The sequence below is a fragment of the Mus caroli genome, chromosome 15 (assembly GCF_900094665.2).
Source record: "Mus caroli chromosome 15, CAROLI_EIJ_v1.1, whole genome shotgun sequence".
NCBI lineage: Eukaryota > Metazoa > Chordata > Mammalia > Rodentia > Muridae > Mus > Mus caroli.
The window spans coordinates 82,815,335-82,837,399 of NC_034584.1; the positions used below are offsets into that span (position 1 = coordinate 82,815,335).

The following is a 22,065-nucleotide window of genomic DNA, read 5'->3' on the forward strand; positions in this document are numbered from 1 at the left end:
GATGAGATCTGCCAGGAGATGAAGACTCAAGGGAGTCTGAGGGCACCAGGGCAAGCAGCTTGGGAAGACTGTGGGAGGTACCCCATCTTGCCCTCCCCTGTAATACTGAAGGTCTGTAGAGTGTTTGAATTGTGTTTTTGTGGGTCTGTGTGTGGCGTGTTGTTTTAAGGACAGTTACTTGTTTGTGACTAGGTTTGTAAGTAATATGACTCTCTCTCTCTCTCTCTCTCTATGTGTGTGCGCGCGTGTGTGCGCATGTGTGCGCGTGTGTGCATGCGTGTGCATGTGTGCTTTTGTGTGTGTGTGTGTGTGTGTGTGTATGTACTCTGAGGCCCTGACCATCCTCCAATCCATCATCTCTCCTTTTCTACCAGGAAAAGGACAGCCTGGCTCTTGTCACCACAGCAACAACACAGCCCCTCCCACCATCAGGACAGAGTGACCTGGTGGGGCTGGCTGTGCGTTCTCTGTACCCACTGCAGGGCAGGAACAGCTGTTTCCAAGGCTGCATGTAGATGGGGACAGCAGGGTGGCTTGGAGGGTGGTGGTGGTGGTGAGCAAGTGACCCTCTGGTGGAAGCGATCCTGCTCCAGCAGCAGCCCTCTCCTTGAGTAACCCCTGGTTAAGACGGGAAGGCAGACAGGCGGGATACATGCTCTTCTAAGGCCACATTCATCAGGACCCAGAGCATCCTTTGAGTGGAGGGAAGGCAAGCAACAGGGCATGGGCATCTGCAGCAGGACCATTCTCTTCTGTAGGAGATCTCCAGCTCTGCTGCCTATGGGATCACTGACCTGTGAGGGCCAGAGCTATTTTTAAGGCTTACTGGTTGGGCTTTCCAAGAACCAGGGAAAAAACAGGCGGAGGACTGGTACCCAGTGTAGGAACTGGTTACAGGTGTTGAAACCTGTGGAGCAGGGATGGCCTGAGGTCCACCTTCTAACAGGCTGGGAGCGGGGATAGGGCAGGTAGACAAGGGCCAGAAGCCCTGGGTTTCAGATTCAGTCCAGACTCCCATGCAAATAGGGAATAGGCTCCACAGACAGGCCCCACCAGAGGTTATCTATTGATAACCTAATTAATAGGCTGATAGGGTAGGTTATGCCCATTGCTGGTAGGGGGTGGGGCAGGATTATTTGGGGACACAGGGATTTCCGAATGCCTGTCCGGAACAGATACATGGGTAGCTGTTTAGATAAAACCTCTTACCAGATCTTTCTTCAGGCCAGATGGAATATGACAAGACCCCATATGTTGGATGTATGATTCCTGGGCGGGGGGTTGGAGGGGAAGCCATGGCCTATTCTGATAACATCACGGAGCTTAGTAGGTTTGGGGTCCTCAACACACACAGAGGTTCACAGAGTAATTGATCTACAACCCAATAAAGATAAACCCCCACCTGAGGAGAAGGGAGCTTCCTGTTCCACAGAGCCCTCCCCCCCCCCAAGCCCTCTAGTACCATGAAGGGGTCCCAGCCTACCATGGAAGGGAGGGGAGAGGAGCTATGAGTGACAGCGCCATAAGGTAAGTTAGTATGGGAAGATTCAAGGTGCCAGGAGCATCCCTCAGAAGTTTAGGGACCAAGGATAGGGAGATCCTTTCTGGTCCTGGTCTCCCAAGGCTAACTTCAAGAGGAACTAGCCAGGGTGAAGGCCAGGATGATCTGGAGTGAACCAGCTTAGAAATTCACTTGGGAACCAGGTGGCGGTGGAGCACATCTTTAATCCCAGCACTAAGGAGGGAAAGGGCTGGTGGATCACTGAGTTCAAGGTCAGCCTGGTCTACAGAGCAAGTTCCAGGACAACACAAAGAGACCCTGTCTCAAAAAACAAACAAACCGGAGAGAAAAAAAAAAAAAAAAAAAAAGAAAATCACTTGGGAGCCGGTTGGTGCTGGTACACACTTTTAATCCCAGAACTGGGGAGGCAGAGGCAGGAGGATCTCTGTGGGTTTGAGGCCAGCCTGGTCACATGCTGGGTGTGGGGGGTCTCTAGGGAGACACCAGGGAAACCCATCCATTCTTCACCATTGAATTTACTATCCACCTAGACAGTTCTCAAGCACCCCTCCCTCCCTCTCCCAAAGGACTGGGGTCCAATATAACCAGATTGTCCTGGCCAGGAGGAGCACAGGTCCTGTTGGGTTCTTAGTTGGTCCTTTGAAAGCACTCGCAGGCAGACAACCCCCGTCCCTCCCCCACACCTGAGCAGGTACCCTGTAAACCCTACTGATAGCTGGTACTGAAAGCTTTGTTCTTGGCAGATGTGGTCAGCTCCTGGAAAACATGTTAGGAGACAGCCAGACAGAGCTCCAAGAACCTGAGACCTATTCTGAGGGCCTGAGTGTGTCCAGACTGTTGAGGGTCTAGGCCACAAAGTCAGAAAGGGGTTGAGGAAACCAGGTGGGCCCCAAATTGTGTCAAGGCAGTAGGTGCCTCAGAAAGGTTCCAGGGAGAGAAAGTGTGGATTGTGGTGTCAGTGGAGAACAACTGATAAGCCAGTGGGAAGCCAGGCTCCAGATCCCCTAAGTAGTAGCAGTTCAGGAACGACAGTTGAATCGTTTAGACATCAAGGTGAAGTCCAGGGAGCAATGGCTCTCAACTCATTCTCACCCAGCTATGACAGATGACAACTCCAAGTCCTGGGTTGCTCTTGGGCCAGTGACTTAGCCAAGGGTCAACAACAGTTGAGTCTAATTTCACTGGTGTCTTAAGGTATAGGTAAAATGGACACAGGGAGACTGCTGTAGGCTGTGTCTACTTGAGCTGCTCAGGACGGAACTATGGGCATAATAGCCATCAACAAAGGACCTTTGGTAGTTGTGAGCAGCTAAAGGGACACTTTGTCAGGTGGCCTTAGAGCAGAGGGACAAGTTCCCAGGAGGGAGGATCTAGGGGGTTAGGAGGCTCTCATAAGTACCCAGCTAGGAGCATGTTTTCCAGCCTAGCTGATGGGCGAACACTCAAGGTGTGCTCCAGGGAGCTGAGGCTGGGATGAGGGGTCTGAGGGCAATGCTTTCTCTGTCGCCCAGCCACGTGCGCATCGTGGCGCGCGAGCAGCGGGTGACGCACACGGAGCTAGTGTCAGCGTAGGCCTCAGGGCCGCACGACTGTCCTCCCGGACTTCCGCTTCTCTGAGGGGGCCGACTCCTCGCACTCCCCCAGCCACAAACGCCCACGAGGAACGAGGGAACAACACGCGTAACTCGCGGAGCCGGAGAGTGACCTTCCTCGGTGCGGCCTGGGGGGCGAGGCTCGGAAGGCCCCGCCCTACGCTGTCATTGGCTGAGTCCCCGTGTCCTTTCAAAACCTCGATTTTCACTGGCTTATGCGGCCCCGCCCGCGCTGCCGGAGACATAAGGGGGCCGCCACCCGCGCGCGAGCCGCGCGTGCGCAGGGCGGGTGAGAGCTCCGTGAAAGCCGCGGAACGCCGTGCACCTCCGCGACTCTACTACGGCAAGCTAGTCCGGACGGGTCGCCGTCCCCGCGCGCCACCAGCCCTTGGTGAAACGACAGGGAGCGTCCGGCTTCCCCAGCACCGCCCTGCGAGACTCAAAACAGCCACACCGCAAAGCGAGCCTCGGGCGGAAGGAGGCGGAGCTTCAGGCGGCCCCGCCTCCGCGGAGGGATACACGTCTCCGTGGTCCAAAACCCCGGGGCGAGGCGGCCGGGGCGTGTGAGCTGCTCGGCCAGCTGCCGTCTACGCGCTTCCGCGCGGCCACCGGGCAACTGCGCCGCGCGGCTGCCCCGCTGAGCGCTCGGCCTCGGGGCCGTGGGATCCGCCGCGCTGTCTGCGGTCAGGAAGACCGCCCTCCCGCGTCCTTGCCGGACGGGTCAGAGGCGGCACCGCACGCGAGGCCACCCGCGATGCTGCTGTCCAAGTTCGGCTCCCTGGCGCACCTCTGCGGGCCTGGCGGCGTGGACCACCTCCCGGTGAAGATCCTACAGCCAGGTATGTGTGGGGACCAGGGAGGGGGCCTGGGCGGGGGCCGGGGGGTGGCTTTGGGTCATCATCAACCCGATTGTTTGTCCCATAGCCAAGGCGGACAAGGAGAGCTTCGAGAAGGTGTACCAGGTGGGCGCCGTGCTGGGCAGCGGCGGCTTCGGCACGGTCTACGCGGGCAGCCGCATCGCCGACGGACTCCCGGTGAGTCGTGGCTCCGGGCGCACCCGCGTGGACGATCGCCACGCTCAGCCGCCCGTCTGACCGCTCGCGTGTCGCCCCCTCTTTTCCCCGCAGGTGGCCGTGAAGCACGTGGTGAAGGAGCGGGTGACCGAGTGGGGCAGTCTCGTAAGTATGCGGGAGCGGGGCGTGAGGGTGCGGGGCGTGCGGGTGCGGGTTGCCTTGGCTTTGTCCGATGACCGCCTTGTCCCCCAGGGTGGAGTGGCCGTGCCCCTGGAGGTGGTGCTGCTGCGCAAGGTGGGCGCGGCGGGCGGCGCGCGCGGCGTCATCCGCTTGCTGGACTGGTTCGAGCGGCCCGACGGCTTCTTGTTGGTGCTGGAGCGACCCGAGCCGGCACAGGACCTCTTCGACTTCATCACTGAACGAGGCGCCCTGGACGAGCCACTGGCGCGTCGCTTCTTCGCGCAGGTGCTTGCCGCTGTGCGGCACTGCCACAATTGTGGGGTCGTGCACCGCGACATCAAGGACGAGAACCTGCTGGTGGACCTGCGCTCGGGCGAGCTGAAGCTCATTGACTTCGGCTCGGGCGCGGTGCTCAAGGACACGGTCTACACTGACTTTGATGGTGAGCAGGTGGTGCGGCGTTCCGGCGACTGTTAGGCGGCCACGCGCCACGCCTGGCTTACGGAAGGGGTGGGGGCGACTGGGGACACCGGGGTAGCCCTCTGCGGTGTGAGGGCGCAGGGTCTGGGGACGGTGGGTGGCAGCCAGGGAGACCCGCGATACGCGCGTGACGCAGGGTCCCTGCCAGCCGCCTCGGCGCCGTGGCCCCTCCCTGTGCCGGGGAGGGCGCTCGCGGGCCTCCCTTGCGTGCGTGCGTGCGTGCGGAGCGCGGGGGCGCCGCAGTAGAAATCCCCGCATTGCGGAGCGCGGGGAAGCCGGGTCTCCCCCACTCCTCTCCTCCCTCCTCCCTCCTCCCATCTCTCCCGCCCCTCCTCTTCCTTAGCTCCTCTCCTCCCCTTTCCGAGCCTTGCAGAGCTGAGCAAGGCGAGCCGGGGCGGGAGGAGCTAGAACACCAGGCCTGGTTCCCTGTGGCTTACGTTGTATCTGTTTGTTGTGAAACTGGAGCCGGAGCTCATGTGACAGCGCTCCTGCCTCGGGGCCTGTTGGGGGTGGGCCTTCACCTCCCCTTCACTCCTGTTCCTCCCCTGCCCTCCATGTCCCTCCTTTCCTGAGCCCCGCCTGCTGCTGTGTTGGGGTTTTTCCAGGGTGATGACAAGCAAGATTCTCAGAGGCCCCGATGGAGGCTGGCTGAGAGCTAATGAAGGCCCGTTGTTCAGTGTGTTTACCCTCAGTGTGTATATATCCTGATGTGTGCCTAATCCCGATTCTTCCCTCAGGCACCCGGGTGTACAGTCCCCCAGAGTGGATCCGATATCACCGATATCACGGGCGGTCTGCCACTGTGTGGTCTCTGGGTGTACTGCTCTACGACATGGTGTGTGGGGACATTCCCTTTGAGCAGGACGAGGAGATCTTGCGCGGCAGGCTCTTTTTCCGGAGGAGGGTCTCCCCAGGTGTGTTGTAGAACCTGGCTGGGGCCGTGTTGGGAGCAGGGCAGTGTTGTAGCAGGACTCTGACCCCTGTTCTCTCTGCAGAGTGCCAGCAGCTTATTGAGTGGTGTCTCTCCCTGCGGCCCTCAGAGAGGCCCTCCCTGGACCAAATTGCTGCCCACCCCTGGATGCTGGGGACAGAGGGGAGCGTTCCAGAGAACTGTGACCTTCGGCTTTGTGCCCTGGATACTGATGACGGAGCCAGTACCACTTCCAGCAGTGAGAGCTTGTGAGGAGGAGAAGGGGCCTGGGCTCGGCCTAGCCAGCGCTCTCCCAGAATGAACACTTTCTGCCTGGGATGTCTGCTGCAAAAGCAGTGACCTCTGACCCCTGGTGACCTTTGCTCTCGGCACCGGGCCTGTTTCCTTTGCTTTGAGTGCCTTTTTGAACGCTGCTCCACAGGGCCTGTGTTTTCTTGAGCTCTTCTGTCCAAAGATGGCTGCGGGCTAAGCAAGGTCTCCTGCCCTGGGTGGATACTTGAACCAGAGACCCCGACCCTGCTGCTCCATCTCAGGAGGCAGCCTTCCTGACAGAGTGTGTTTGACATGGAGCACCCTGTGGTGCCCACCTCCAACCCTCCAGTCTCCTGGTGTTCATCTGGGCATGTCTGCACAAGCAATGCAACGCTGGGCCACTGCTGCCCGTCTGCCTCCCCGGCACGGCACAGCTCCGCACGCAACCTAAGCGTGCCACCACGGTCTCTTATTTATGGTGTGATCACCCTGGAGGGCGCCCCCGCCCTGCTGGGGCTATTTATTGTTTAATTTATTTGCTGAGGCTCCTCCAAGCAACCGTTACCTTCTCCAGGCCCCTGGGGTGTTGAGGAAGTCAAATGTGGCTGTGGAGTCCACAGACCCCCCATCCTAATTCCTGCACCTGGAGGAGTTTCCCAACCCCCGTGTTTGCGGGAGGAAGCATTTGTACAGTGGCTAATTTAAGGGGAGTGGGAGACCCTGTCACCCTGGGCACTCTGCACTGGGGAGGGGTTTAAATTATTGACCTTGTACAGTCTGCTTGCTGGCTCTGAAAGCTGGGGTTGGGGGACAGAGTCTCAAGCCCTTAATTTATTTTAGCAGCTGTGTTTCTGTGACCCTGGTGTGACTAGGCATCAGGGGTGGGGTTGTATAAGTTCAAAAGTGTGAAATGTCTGAAGATCATATTTTTTATACAGGTATTTCAATTAAATGTTTTGGTATATAATGGATAACTTCTGTTTATTGGACTGGGGCCCTGGGTAGTCTTCCAGGTTTCTGTTAAATTTCTGTCAAGTGGGTGATGGGGAGAGTGGGGAGGGGTGGAGATAAGCTTTCACCAGGCCAGTGCCATGAATTAGCCAGAGGGTGTTTCTTCCTAGTCCCTCCTTACCACCTTTTTTTTTTTTTTTGAGACAGGTTTTCTCAGTGTAGCCCTGGCTGTCCTGGAACTCACTTTGTAGACCAGGCTGGCCTTGAACTCAGAAATCCACCTGCCTCTGCCTCCCAAGTGCTAGGATTTAAAGGCATGCACCACCACTGCCCGGCTACCACCTTTTTTTCTACTCCGAGCTAGAAGACTGGTTCATTAGGAGTCTTGGGGTGGGGCAACTGCCCTTAGGAAGAGTGGAAGTCTGTTTCTCGTGGAGGTGTTAGAACAAGTGAGGTAGAATAGACAGTACTTGGAAGAGTAGGGAAGGGGGTTGAGTGCAAGATGGTGTGCTGATGTTCAGTCGGAAGTGATTGAACCCTGGCTCCATCTTGTGGGAGGAGCAAGCCATCAGCCACGCCCAGCTGCGAAAGTAGGTCACTGGTGGACAGTGCCCAGTCTTGAGACCACTGGGTACCACCTGTTGGGTCTCAGGCAGCACAGCAGGCCAGGAGATTGAGAAGCAGGGAGTTTTGGAAAGTGAAGTGAAAGATAAGGCACTAGCATGCCCTCTGGAGCAGATGGGGGTGAGAGCTGGTAGGGGTGGGATAGCCTGGCTACAGGTTTCTCCCAAGCCAGTAGTGAGTGAGGCTAGGAGGACCAAGCTCTCAGCCTTGCAAAGAGAGGCAGGCATCTCCATGGCTTAATGGCTCCAAGGAGATAGGTTGGGTCTTGTGATACTGGGTCCTCTATTTGCTGCCTGAGGATGCTAAGCCCACCATCTGTCTCTCTCCTGGGAGCCGTGGGGCCAAAAGACTGTGGCCCTAGCCTTCAGCATCCATCCATGTGCTGACCCCCTGAGCTGTTCGGGGTCCTGAACTTGAAGCCTTAAGAGACAGATCTTCCATGCTACCAGGAACTTAAATCTGGGCAGTCTGAGGAGAGGAGAGATTGAACAGGATAGTTTTGAGCCTCCGAAAGCCCTCACAGCCAGGCATCAGTGCTCCGAGAGGGTGGTGCTGATGGGAGCTGCAGAGATCAAGAAGGGAGCAGACTTCCTAGGGAGGCCCCCTCCATGGTGGGTGTGCACAAAAGAGCAACACACTGACCTTGGAACATGCCAGCACCACTGGCAGAGCACGTTCCTAGTTGTCTTCCAGCTTCACGAAGGGGAGTTGAGGCAGATGGCAGTCGTGAAATTCCCAATGCCACGGCCTTGTATCACGACCTCCACAGTGTTTGAATCTGGACAAGGGCCTGGAGGACAGAGCTCTGATCTGGGGAGCTAGCAAGTTCAGCAAATCCACAGAACACTGCCTCCAGGCTCTTCTTAGAGGCCAGGGCGTCCAGAGTGCACAGCAGGCTATGCAGGAGTGCTAGAGTGGTGGAGCAGGCACAAGTGACTACTTGGCAAGTTCAAAAGATGCTGAAGCTGTGGGCACAGGTAGAGGTAGGGGACACAGGGGTACCCATGTCACCCCAGCGTAGTCTAAAGTGACTGTCCACTACCATGCCTTCACCCATTGAGAGCCGCTGAGGACCAGTGCCAGGTCCCTGGGTGACAGCACAGTATTCTCGGCTGATGCTCCAATGTACCGGCACAAAGATGACAGACAAGCCAAGGGGAGGGGGAGGGGCGCTGGTTGGTGCTTGAACACAACCCCACAGGATCCAAAAAGTGATTTAGGTCTGGTAAGCCCTGAGCACTACCCCACACAACAACAGAAAGATCCTAGGGTGCAGGGCCTGTGGGGCTTTTCCTGGCAGCCGGGCCACACCCCCAGTGAAATTCTGAGAACTCTCCAGGGCTCACTCCCAGATCCTGGACAGGCAGAGTTCCAGAGGTGGAATGCCAGGAATGTTACTCAGCTTTCCATCACAGTGACACAGTACCTGATAAACAGACCGGCTGAAAGGTTGTTTTGGTTTCCAGTACAAAGTACTAGAGGGCTTGCCCCCTAATTATTTGCCCCGCTGCTTTTGGGACCACTGTGGTGAGATACCTACATATTGGTGAGGAGTAGGTAACTCCTGTTTACTTTGTGGTAGCCAGGAAGCCAGAGAGACAGGATGGGCTGAAGTCTCAAAATCCCCTCAAGCAACCCCCCCCACACACACACCCCCACCACGGTGTGACCTAACTTCCTCACATAAGCTCCACCTCCTGGGGGGTCCAACCACCTCCCTCCCTAATAGAGCCAAAGGTTAGGGCCCTTTAAACAGAAGGGAGCCATTCCAGATCCAAACAGGACCCCTAGTCCCTGTGGACGTGCTGTCCAGGAAGCCTGGCCTGCTACAGTTCTGGCTGCTCCAGACTTGTTGATGTACAAAGTACAGTGAGAGATTCAGAGCCCAGCCCAGCCCTCAGGCTCTCAGTCTGGTGTCTCCAGCACATTCCCACACTTAGGCTCTATCAGGATCTCTGTGACTCACATGCTGCAATGGACTTGAGCCCCTGCTTTCTGGACTGTAGAGACCTTGAGTGAGGTCTGGCTTCTCTCCGGGGAGAAAATAAAGCAGAGCCCAACTCATTGGCTGAGGCCTAGACATCTGGCTGTGGATGTCCGTTCCCCATAGATAGAACCTCTCCTAGTTTGCCTGGACAACCTCCATGAGAGTAGCAACCCCTTGGCCCCTTTGGGGCCAAGAGATGATCCATGTGTTTCCACTACACTTCTAGCTGTGGGGCACGCCAGGTGGTCGTCTGAAACTCACAGGCCTCTAATATATATCCTCCCCAGCTGTCCTGTCCTCCCCTTTAATATAGGAGGCTCTGTGGAGGGCCAAGGTCAGTGGCAGCTCAGGCTCCTGATACTTACAGGATCCTCTTCTGTTGAGACAGAATCCGTCTGTGTTGGGTTTCAGACCCAGGAGCTGAGGTGCCTAGTTTACACACTAAAGTGGACTGGACCTGACCTTCAGGTTCTCCCAGGATCCCTCATTCCCTAGCTGTTAAAGGGCATGGCTGGCACATCTTGCTCTTCCTCTCCCCAGAGGTTCAATATATAATCTAGACATTTTGGTTTCCATTCTCTTCTCTCTCTCCCCCTCTCTCTCTGCACACACGTTCTCTCTCTCTCTCTCTCTCTCTCTCTCTCTCTCTCTCTCTCTCTCTCTCTTTTCCCCTTCTCCTTGGACTCCCTTTTCATGGTGACTTGACTGACCCCCCTCTCCCGTGTGGTCAGTGAACTCACCGGAGAGCTGCCCCCAATAAACCTGCCTGTATACTTTAATTTGGCTTGAATTGGCTCATCTCACTGGCAGAGATAATTTATCAATCTACAGGGTCTAAGACCTGGTACAGTGAATTCCTCAGGACCAGGACGGGCCTGCAGTTATTGGCTAGACCCCAGTCCTTCCTGAGACTGCACTGTTGGTCATGCAATAGCTTTGGAGCTGGAGGAGAAAGAACAGACTATCTTAAATGACTCCCTAAGACTCCTGCCTAGACTATAGCTTCCTGACTTTCTTCCTCCTCAATCTGCCTTTCTCCCACTAGGAAAATTACCAGGCTCTGGGCTCCCCAACCTCCCTGAACTACCCAGGCTGGACCTTCTTAGCATTGTCTGGTGGCTCAGATGATTTTCCATGGGACTAGGTCCTTAAAGCTACATATCTTAAAACTCTCAACCAATATGACTGATTTAAATATATCCTTAGGACCTGGTGGTGGTGGAGCACACTTTTAATGCCAGCACTAGGGAGGCAGAGGCAGGTGGATGTCTGTGTTTGAGGTCAGCCTGGTCTGCAGAGAAAGTTCTAGGACAGCTAGGACCACACAGAGAAACAAACAAACAACAGGACATCCTTAGGACCAGTCAGTTCTGCCAGCTGAGCCTACATGATGCTTAGCAGCTTACGAAGGGTGGTTAGTTTGAACATCATTAAAGCCCCAACCAGGTCACAGCAAGACCACTGGGGTGCCCTTGAGGGGGTGAAATTTGGTCACAAGGATGCTCTTTCTGCCCTTTTGTGATCTGCTTCCTCATCTATTGGGCTCAAAGCCAGGATAACTTCTCATAGGGGGAGGCAGGAACATGCATGGTCTCCAAGGTAGCTCCAGAAATGAAGTCTTAGTCTTGCTTCAGTGCCAAAGGGAAGTAGTGCCTGGAGACCTTGTGAGCCTGCCTGTTCTTCCTGAGGAGGACAGAGCCTGGTCTCCAAGTGTCCTAGCAGGAGAGAAGGCATTCCAGAGAGACACACTGTGTAGTTCACACCTGGTCTGAAAAGGTTGTCTGAGGCAGAGGCCCGAGAGCCCCCAGACAAACAAGCAAGGACTGAGCAGGCAGGAGTTGAGGACCTGGAGGTTCACCCATTCAATCCACTGTCACAGGCTTTGTCTGTGGTGACAACAGGAGCTCAGCCTCTGGCAAGCTACCCACGCCTGTCAGTGGTACCGCACTGGGGTCCCAGGAGGAGAGAATCTGAGGAAGAGGGTGTTGTTGATTGGTGGCCTTGCTGGACAGACGAGCAGGGCTCTCCACAAATAGCTATTGAGTAGCTAGAGTCTGGGCACAGCCCCAGGAGGGGTTTGGAGAAGGCAGTAGAGGACGTTGCTAGTCCCAAGTCCAGGGTGAGTGGCAGGGAAAATATCAAGCAGCTCTGGCTCCTGAGCACAGAGCAATGAGTTAGACACGAGGTCAGACCTTGCTCATCCCTGAACTCTGCCCCGGATTTCTCAGCAGCTCCATTGCTCTTTCCACAGGAACCTCTGTAGGGGTGGCTACACATGGCTGCCAGACAGCCTTAGTGAAACCCCAAGCTTTGATTACACAACGGACCCATTTTTTTTTGTTGCCCTGTGGCAGGTTGTGGCAGGGGCTGCCCCTCCAGCATGGACTACTGCCCCTCTCCCTGACCATACACCTTCAGGAAAGCATCTCTGGACAGCAGGTATATTGGATCCTAGCGACTAGAAACCAGACCAGACCCGTGTTCTACTTTCCTTTCTGTTGCTGTGTTAAAACACTCTAACCCAGAGCCGGGCATGGGGGCACACTCCTTTACTCCCAGCACTTGGAAGGCAGAGGCAGGTGGATTTCTGAGTTCAAGGCCAGCCTGGTCTACAGAGTGAGTTCCAGGACAGTCAGGGCTATACAGAGAAACCCTGTCTAGAAAAACAAAACAAACAAACAAACAAACAAACAAACAAACAACAAACCCCACTCTAATCCAAAGCAATTTAAGGGAGGAAGGGGGTTTATTTGGGGGTGGGATGCTAATCTTAGCAGTGGTAGGGTAGAGGCTTCCTCCTGAATAAGCCAAAGGAGTTCCCTGCTCCTTGCAGTGGGCCACTTCTGTCTGACACTGCATGAACCCGGTGGGGAAACTGAGGCTCAGGAAGACTTTAACTACCTAAGTCATAACTCCCAAGCTGGCTCAGATCTCAGCACAGGGCTTCTACCTAACTACCAGGTGCCCCCAGGGCAGCATGATTGGATGCCTCCTTCCCAGTAAGAGGCTCAGAGATAGTAACTGGCTGTGATCTGGCCTCTGGCCCCTGCTGACCACTCTGCTGGTGGGAGCCACCAGCCCTGCCCAGCCCAGTTGCTAACTGGTCTTTCATTAACATGGTGTCCGGGGTGGGGTGGGGTGGGGAGGTGGGAAGTGAGGAGACAGGGGACAGCCTTGGCTCAACCTTTGATCGAGGCTACACCAGAACAGTCCCAAGGTCCCGTGGTCTACACAGACAGCTCTGAAAGATTTGACTTCATTCTGAGGCCCTGGTTAGAAGACTGGCATATGACCGCTGCCCTGAAGAAGAAAAAACAGTTACAGTTTTCCTGAGAGAGGCTACAGTTTCTCTTCCCTTCATCCTTGTGGCCAGAGACCCCACCTCACTGGCCACTCTAGTAATAAACGGAGCACGAGAAGAAAGGTGGTGGTTATAAGGCCTCAGGCTAGATATGGCAGAATAGCTGTCTGCACTGTTCACCACAGGCCTTGGGCAGGCTTGGGAATGTGTTCCAGGTTTTCTGAGCAGCAGGCGTGTTGGGTCCTAGAACCTAGAGAGCGGACAAGGCCTGGCAGGGGTTGTTGCTTTGATTGAACCCAGCGTTTTAGGTTCCTTTCTGTGGCTGTGCTAAAACATTCTAACCCAAAGCAACGTTTAGGTGTTGCACTTCCAGGTCATGATCCATGGAGGGAAGTTGGAATCAGGGAAGGAGCTGCAACAGGCACTTCCAGCAGAACCCATGGAGGGATGTTCTGTGCTGGCAAGTTCTCTCTAGCTTACTCAGAGACTCTAGGTCAGCTAGCTTTCTTTTCTTTTCTTTTTTTAAAAAAGATTTATTTATTTATTATATGTAAGTATACTAGCTGTCTTCAGACACCCAGAAGAGGGCATCAGATCTCATTACGGATAGACGGATGGTCATGAGTCACCATGTGGTTGCTGGGAATTGAACTCAGGACCTTCAGAAGAGCAGTCAGTGCTCTTAACCGCTGAGCCATCTCTCCAGCCCCTAGGTCAGCTAGTTTTCTAATAACAGTCCAGGCACACCTATCTCAGGATGGCACCCCCTACAGTGTGCTGAGCTGTTGCAGGCTATTTAATCACACCTGAGATTGGATTGTTTAATGGAAGAACCTGCTATTCGTTGTGGTGTGGCTCAGCCTGGGCACACAACTTTAATCCAAGAGTTTTGGCTTGGATATTGTAAACAGGATTAAATAAAGTCAGCCATAGATCAAGAGGTACAGGAAGCAACTAGGTGATAGGAGATGAACATAGGATTGTTAAGAAAAAAAAACCTACGAAGTAAGAGGGAGTCAGAGAGATACACAGGAAGTTGAAGGGAGGGACACTGAGTTTGAAGGAAGTTGTTTGAAAGAGAGGGGATTGCCGGGATTGGATGTCTCAACTGAGTGCTTTCTCTACCTCTTTGAGCGGACTTGTAGCTCCAAAGTCTTCATTGGTAAAATCTGATTGAGATTTTGTTTAAAAAAAAAAATAACACTGAGCCCTCCCACATCAATCACCATAGACCATTTCTCATAGACAAAGCCACAGGCCAGTCTCAACGGGCCAATCCCTCGGTGATATTAACTCAGATGATTCTAAACTATGCCAAGTTGACAATGAAAGCTAACCAGATCACCCAATGGGGTCACTGGGTCTTTTCCTTATCCTGTGGTGGGTGATGGAGAGGGCCAGGGAGTAGAAATGCCCTGTGGTGCTCAGTCCACACACTCACCTGCCAGTCAGGCTTCTCTCTTTAGGGCACCTGGAGGCTCCACCTACTAACTATCACTTGTGTCCCTGCATCCTGTGTTGGCTCTCTTACGTTTTCCCTTCCACTGGGGAGGGAAACAAATAGCCCTCATAGTACTTGGCCCTGCCAAAGGGCAGTGACTGAGGCACAAATAGGTGTCATGCTTTTCAATGTGACAGAGAAGGGACACCAGCTGACGAGAGAGCACAATAGACCAGGCCTATGTCACCGTGTTATATGCCTGGAATCCTAGCACTTGGGAGGCAGAGGCAGGAATGTGAGTTTACTCTAAGTCCAAGACCAGCCTGGTCTAGCAATCGAGACCTAATCTCTCTTTCTCTGTCTCTCTGTCTGTCTCTGTATCTCTGTGTCACTGTGTCTCTGTCTCTGTCTCTGTCTCTCTCTCTCTCTCACACACACACACACACACACACACACACTCATCTCCAAGAACAGCTTAGGCCTAAAGGAATGAGAAAAGAAAGGTGGGGCTCTGAAATCTCAGTAAACTGGGCATATGTAATGTAGGACCCTTTTCCTGGTTGGTCTAATGCGCCAGTAGAATAGCCTGTTCTACTAGAGGTAGCTGAGGAAAGAGTCCAAGGACAGGGAGACTGACCTCAGAAGCACAGGCTGAACAGGGCCCAGGGATGCCTTCTCCTGCCAGGGTCCTGCTGCTGAGAGATGTATGTGATGGGGACAGAGCAGGTCGCTCAGTGATCACACATGGCAGGGCTCCTGCAGTGCCTACCTTAAGCACAAATCCTGGGCCTGAAAAGGCCTGGGACTCAATGTTGGCTTCACTCCAGTTCAGGCCCTGAAGTAGCCTCCTGTGAAGGATGCTAGCTGGAGCTATCAGCCCACAAAAAAGATGCGTGCAACTTTGTGTTCTGTACGTGTGTATATGTGCCCAGTGTGTGCATATAAGTATGTGTAAGCCAGCGTGCATGTGAAAAGCCAAGTGCATAAATGTCTGAGTGTGTGTGTGTTTGTGCCCAAGAGTCCATATGTCAATGAAAATGGGTCTCTGTGAGTGCCTATATTTGTGGTTCCATGTATGTCTCTCAGTATATGTACGTGTATACCCCAGTGTGACTGTATGTGAACTGCTGTATGTGTGTGTGTGTGTGTGTGTGTGTATCTGTGCAGCCTGCTGCACATACTAGAATATCCTTCCCACTCCCACCTCCATGTGACCCTGCGGCCACAGTGAGTCAGCCTCCCCCACTCGAAGGGCAAAGTAGCCTATGGAGGACCTGGGAGGCAGTTCCTTGGGGATTAGCCAGGGAGCTGGTAGGAGAAAGAAGATGGCCACAGAGGAGCGATCTGGAGCCAACTGAAGACAGGCAAGGCACAGAGGGGCCATCATCCCAGGAGGCCCTGTGCACCTGGTCCTTCTAGCCAGGCTACTTGATGGGACCCCTGACCCCTGATGGACAGTATAGTCACATGACGTTGCATCCCTAAGGTGGCGTTGGCCAGTGATGACTTTGTAATGCAGGTTTTATTTTTAAAACTTTTATTACATTTACACACGCACACACGTCAGGGCAGCAGTTGGTTCTCTCCTGAGGCTCCACCCACTCAGGTCATCACACTTGTCGGCAAGCTTTTCTACCTTCTGAGCCATCTTGTCTTCCCATGGGATGCAGGTCTGAAGACTATCCAGGACTGTGCATCCTGGACTTCATGACCTGGACAGTCAGAAGCCCTACCTCCAAGGAACCCAGAGCAAGGGAAAGCTAGGGTGTGTCCCCCAAGGAGTGTGGCGGTGGTGTATATGCCTGTGTGAGAGTATGAGTATGAAAGAGAGAATGAGACAGAGAGAGACAGACACACAGAGAGACAGAGATAGAAGAGACACAGAGGAACGGGGGCGGGGGGGGGATGGAGGGGACAGAGGGAGAACGTTTATGGAGGACAACCAGAGAAGCAGGGCTGGGGTGGGCAACAGGTCAGACCCTCAAAGCAGAAACGAAGTCAAGTGGAAAGGACAGTCCCAGCCCAGCCTCAGGAACCCGGACAGGCAAAAAGGAAGGAAGATGTCACCGTCCTCCAAGACGGGGGTGGGGGGGAGGGGGAGCGCGCAGATGAGGTTCAGATGGTTTGGGAATTAGGTCACACTGACCCAGCCAGGCAGCAGCAGGCTGCACAGACTGGGAAAGATCCTGCCCCATGATACTCATACCCGCGAGGGCCCTCCCCCAAACACCCGAGGACGGACAAACGTGTGGGAGCAGGCTGGGTCCGTGCTGACCGGTTAGGGCAAGAGGACACTGCTTATCCTGGTGCAGCAGTCCTCTAGGACTGGGTGGGACTAGGGATTCCGGTTGTGGTCCGCTGGCCTTCCCCTGCTCCCCCCTCCATCGTCCTCCAGCCTTTGGGACATTGTGTCCCCATCACGTGGTCAGCTGAACCCTGCCTCCTCCTCTGGCAGGTACCTGACTCTGCTGGCCAGATTGGTTGTGGGCACCCTGAGCCTGCTATGGGGCCTGAAGAGGGATGGGCCCCAAGGAGGAGGACCAACAAAAGTGACCCTTTGTCCAGGACACCTGTGGGCGTGGTATGAGGGACCCGCAGGTCCTAGCTCCTTACATTTAGCCCTAGTTGGCTGGTTCTGCAATAACAACAGCCTGCACAACTCTAGGCGGTAGGCGCAGTTCAATCTTCAACTCCAGCCTTTCTTGTACCTGATGCCCTCGTGGATAAAAACAAGCTGAAAGCCTTTGCCTTCGGGGTCTGCGGGTCACCCCAGCCCGAGGCTGGCCAGATGCATGAGATACTGCACCCGGATAGTGGGTGGCGGTGGTCCTCTTTCATCCAGTCCCCAGTGTCGTGTCTCAAGCCTGAAGCCATGAGAGCATTGAGTGGCTCAGACTGAGGCAAAGTGGAGGACTTGACGAGGACATGGTCAAGACACCAGGTCACTTCGCGTATTTGCCCACTCCGGTTACCACGGGGCCACCCCAAGTTTCAGGACGGCGGGTACCCAGACTGCGGAGTTACTGGTCGCAGCGCCCCCTGCTGGCCGAGAGATTTGGGGCGGCAGAAGCTCCAGCTTAGTTTGCAACCCTTCTGGCCTAGGTGTGTACCCTCCTTGTCCTGCCTTTTTCTGCAATGCACCAGCGACCTCAGCTCCAGTCTTCTGCTGGGTTCTCAGGCGATCCCATCCCTCTGTCCCTGTAGGTGCTTTGATTCTTCTTTGAGGAGCTCGAGGTCCGCGGAAAGGCAGCTTCAAGAAGCCAGGTTGGAGAGAATTCCCGACTATGGATGGGCTTTGCCCAGACACAGAATGGGCATGGTTAACAGTGGTCACAGGCTGAACTGCTAAGGCCTGCTCAGGGCAGAGCAGCCTCTGTTTCTTTCAGCTAGCTGACTTTTTTTTTTTTTTTTTTAGCCAATTCTTCCTAAACTAATACTCTGAGTCATTTTAAACAGTTCAGAGAATTAAATAGAAACCTAATAAAATCTGCAAAAGGTATTTTTAAAACAACTTCGTTAGGGTGTGATTTACATTCTATAAAAATCCACCGGCTTTGAGCAGTTTCAGAAGTCCGCCCACAATTCTATGCTTTTAGTAAATTTATCTAGCTGCGTATCCATCACCACATCTCGTTTTAGAATATTCCCATCTCCTCCAAGTGCTCTCAGACCCTGCAGATGTCACTTCCTCTTCCCACTGTCAGCCTGCTTGCTCGCTTTATAGATTTGCCTTTTCTGGACATTTCGTTTAGATGGAGTCTCACAACTTGTTGAGTTCAGTCTCTGGCAGCTCTCACAGGCGATCATTTTGAGGTTTGCCTGCACTGTGGAAGCAATAGTTACTTTCGCCACAATGTTTCCGTGAAAGGATAACCGGCCCTTTGTCTCTTCAACAGCTGAAGCAGATTCCAGAGGGGTGCACACTTTGGCTGTGATGAATGCAGCTATGGTAGAGATTTGTGGATTGGTCTTTGGGTGGACACACATTTTCTCAGGTAGATACAAAAGACAACAAACAACAGCAAAAGGCAAGAATTGCCGGGTCACATGGCAAGTTTATTAAGGTCTGAAGAAATTGATTACAATTTCCATCAGCATGCTATAAAGGCTCTGCTGTTTCCACATCCTGCTGTTTCCATAGCTTGCTACGATACTCCTTTGTTTGTTTAAATGTAGGAGTCAAATCAGAAGAGGGCATCAGATCCCATTATAGATGGTTGTCAAGCCTCACCATGTGGTTGCTGGGAGTTGAACCCAGAACCTTTGGAAGAGCAGTCAGCGCTCTTAACTACTGAGCCATTTCACCAGCCCAGGCCCAGCCCATCTTTTTATTTTTTTGTAAGTTTGTTTTTCCAGGCAGGGTTTTTCTGTATGTGGCTCTGGCTATTCTGTTTTTTTTTTTTTTTTTTTTTTGGTTTGGTTTTTCTAGACAGGGTTTCTCTGTGTAGTCCTGGCTGTCCTGGAACTCACTCTGTAGACCAGGCTGGCCTCGAACTCAGAAATTCTCCTGCCTCTGCCTCCCAAGTACTGGGATCAAAGGCATGCACCAGCCACCACGCCCGGCTGCTCTGGCTATTCTGGAACTGGCTCTATAGACCAGGCTGAGATCTGCCTGGTATCTTTGTCAGAAATCAGCAGAGCGTTTGTAGATGCTTCTTCGGTGTGTTAGGCCTTTATTACTGCAGCTTTAGAGTAAGTTTTGAAATTAGAGAGCATCTGTCCTCCAACTTGTTTTGTTGTTGTTATTGAAATTGTTTTGGATATATTGGATCCACCTTTTGCATTTTCATATAAATTTTATGATCGGGTTACTAATTTCTACAAATAGAGACGCCTGTTCACATTTTGTACCTGGAGGTGTTTCTCCATTGATTTAGAATTTTAATATCTGGAAATGCTATGTGGCATTTATTTGTTTGTTTATAAACATCATTTTATGTTTTTGTGTAGCCTAGGCTGGCCTCCAACTTGATACCTGACGATGACTTTGAACTTCTGACCGTCCACCTCTCTAAGTACTGGGATAGTAGGAGCACACCACTCTATCTGTTTTTCCGCAGTGCTGGGAACAAATCCAGAGCTTTCTATAGAGCTCCACCTCCAGGCTTGTTACTTGGTTTTGTGTTGAAGCTTGCTACCTTGTTCTACTGTCCCAACACTTACTTCAGTGTATTGTATTGTTTTTGATGGTGGTGAAAATGGACTGTTTTCTCAATTTCACTTTTAGGCTGCTAGCGTCTAGATACACTGTTGATCTTTGTGAATTGCTCTGATTCTGGAAGTCCCCTGTATCTTCCTGCCATTTCTCCTTATGCATCACAAATGCACAAGTGGTTGGTTTTTGTTGGAGCGGCAGTTCTCAACTTGGGGGGTCGAGACCTCTTTGAGGGTCACTTGTCAGATCCTGCATATCAGATATCCTGAGCATCAGATGCTTATGTTATGATTCATAACAGTAGCAAAATTGTAGTTAGAAAGTAGCAACAAAATAATTTTATGGTTGAGGGGTCACCACAACATAAGGAACTGTATTAAAGGTTGATAGCATTATGAAAGCTGAGGACCACTGTAGGGAAAAGGGAGCCCTAGGTAACCACAAAATGCTGGGTGTTTTGTTTTGTTTTAAAGATCAAAGAAAACCTCCACAAATGGAATCTACAGTTTAGGAGATTTGAAGGCAAAATAGTAAACATGCTCAAAAAGGGTGATTTATATATTTAACATAGAGCTGTCAAAATTCCAGCAAGATTTTTCTAAAAATTGCTTACAGTGCGTATGCATGATGCATGTGTGCGGGTACATGTGCCTTGGTGCCCATGTGGCTGTCAGGGAACAACTTCATGATGTCAATTCCTTCCTCCCATCTATATGTGGGTTTGGAGATGGATCTCAGATCACTCTACCTACTAAGTCATTTTGCTAACACAAGATAACACCAATTGAGCAGGATTCGTTTGTTTAGATACAGGTCTCATGTAGCTCAGGCTAGACCGGACTTTGACATATAGGTGAGGCTGGCCTTGAACTCATAATTCTCCTGCCTCCTGCTTCCACTTTCCAAGTGCTATGTGTATACCACCATGCTTGTCTCTAGTAGGATCTTTAGCAAAAACATAGATAAACTGATTCTAAAATGTACATGGGAGGAACAGAACAAGAAAAACTAAAATTGTAGTGGTTTGAATAAGAGTGACCTTAAAAACTTATAATTTGAATGCTTAGTCATTAGGGCACTACTTGAGAAGGATTAGGAGGTGTGGCTTTGTTGGAGGAAGTGTGTCACTGGGGGGAGGGCTTTGATGTTTCAAAGCCCAAGCCAGGTCCAGAGGCTCTCTCTCCCTGCTGCCTGCTGCTCTGGATGGAAAACTCTCAGCTGCCATGTCTGCCTGAATGCCACCATGAGGACAATGGACTAAGCCTCTGAAACTCTAAGCAAGCCCCAATTAAATGCTTTCTTTTATAAGAATTGCCTGGGTCATGGTGTCTCTTCACAGCAATAGAACACTGACTAAGACAAACACCAGGTCTGAACTAGCAGGCTGCCATGGTGGGAGTTGAGCCTGCAATCCCGGCACCCAGAGGCAGAAGGAACACGCCAAATTTGTCTAGGTCTACATGGTTAGTTTTATGCCAGTCAGAGATTCACAGTGAGGCCTTGTCTTTAAAAGATAGTGGTAGGTCTCACTCTGCCTTATTCGTCAGCGTGTGGGGTGAAAGGGAAAATGACAGGTGCAAAGATTAGCAGAGCAGGAGAGATGGTCTGGAAACAGCACGGAGGGAATGTAGGTCTAGCCTCCGTACACGCGCACGCAAGTGCATGCTAGAGAGGAAGGGCTGAATTATCTGGGAAAGGCAGGGCGAGCTTGCTGGGAATAGACACAGGTCTGCACATACACAGATGCAAGAGACCTAACTCCTTCAGGTATGGAAACCAGAGGACCCAGATGTGAATCGCCAGGAAGCCCAAGCTCAGAGGCTTGCAAAGCCCCATGGGGGTCACACACACGGGGTCACCCATCAAGAATCAGAATCAGAGTAAACAATGAAGAAGAGAAGTGAGCCCACAGCTTCCCTGAGTGTCTGAGTGAGCTCTCTGCAGTTGGAGGTCCTTCCCTAGTGAAATAAGCTGGGGTGGTGGGGTATCGGCAGGGGGTTATCAGATGCTCAGCTCCTGGGAACTTGAGGCAGAAATCAGACTCCTAAGTTTCACCTGGCCTCAAGCCCTGAGGTTGTATTCCTGGCTGCCTTCCTTAATCACGAAGCTTGAGGCCCAGGGGAGACTTTGCCCTTCCCCCTATAGCAGATGTGACCCCTTCCCCTGGCCCAGAGGGTTCAGGAGCCAAACCCTGTCTGCTCCCTGGCGACAGTCACCTCCTCTGTGCTCCCGGGATGAGTCTCAGGTCGCAGGAACCGCCCCGCAGCTGCTGCTGGTCCCCACCTGTGCACTGCAGCCCCAGGGGAACTGTGAACCTGCTCCAGTAGGCCCGGAGGACAGGGACACGGTGGAAACCAGACCTCCGTTTGGGAGGAGTGGGGCCAGGGACGTGTTTGTGCCAGCTCCTGGCTGGTCCCCCAGGGGGGCGCTTCTGCTTGGAGCCAGGATGCACCTGCCCAAGAAACTATGGTTTCACAGGGAGGTAGGTGATATAATTCACTCCATCCCAGAGTATCCCAGATGCCCTTTTTTAAGGTCACTTTACCTTGATCCAGGCGAGGAGTACCTCGCCTACCCTCCCTCTCCCACATCGCAGTGGCTTACACTCTCGCTGAGTCACCCTTTCTCCTCAAAGC

General features: G+C 53.0%; 1 protein-coding gene across 1 annotated transcript; it reads left to right on the top strand.

Moving 5' to 3' along the window:
• The first annotated feature begins 3,347 nt into the window (after window positions 1-3,347).
• On the top strand, window positions 3,348-6,941 carry Pim3 (Pim-3 proto-oncogene, serine/threonine kinase). The gene is made up of 6 exons (XM_021183850.2): window positions 3,348-3,953; window positions 4,039-4,148; window positions 4,242-4,292; window positions 4,380-4,749; window positions 5,525-5,701; window positions 5,783-6,941. The coding sequence occupies exons 1-6, from the start codon at window positions 3,869-3,871 to the stop codon at window positions 5,968-5,970; spliced, it is 981 nt and encodes a 326-aa protein (XP_021039509.1). The 5' UTR covers window positions 3,348-3,868; the 3' UTR covers window positions 5,971-6,941.
• The last annotated feature ends 15,124 nt before the right edge of the window (window positions 6,942-22,065 follow it).

What these genes read in the sequence shown, in the direction of transcription:
- Pim3 (XM_021183850.2), top strand. Translation starts at nt 3,869, where the DNA reads ATGCTGCTGTCCAAGTTCGGCTCCCTGGCGCACCTCTGCGGGCCTGGC. An exon ending in TGACCGAGTGGGGCAGTCTC is followed by an intron (nt 4,293 to 4,379) that starts GTAAGTATGCGG and finishes CTTGTCCCCCAG; the next exon opens with GGTGGAGTGGCCGTGCCCCT. An exon ending in CCGGAGGAGGGTCTCCCCAG is followed by an intron (nt 5,702 to 5,782) that starts GTGTGTTGTAGA and finishes TTCTCTCTGCAG; the next exon opens with AGTGCCAGCAGCTTATTGAG.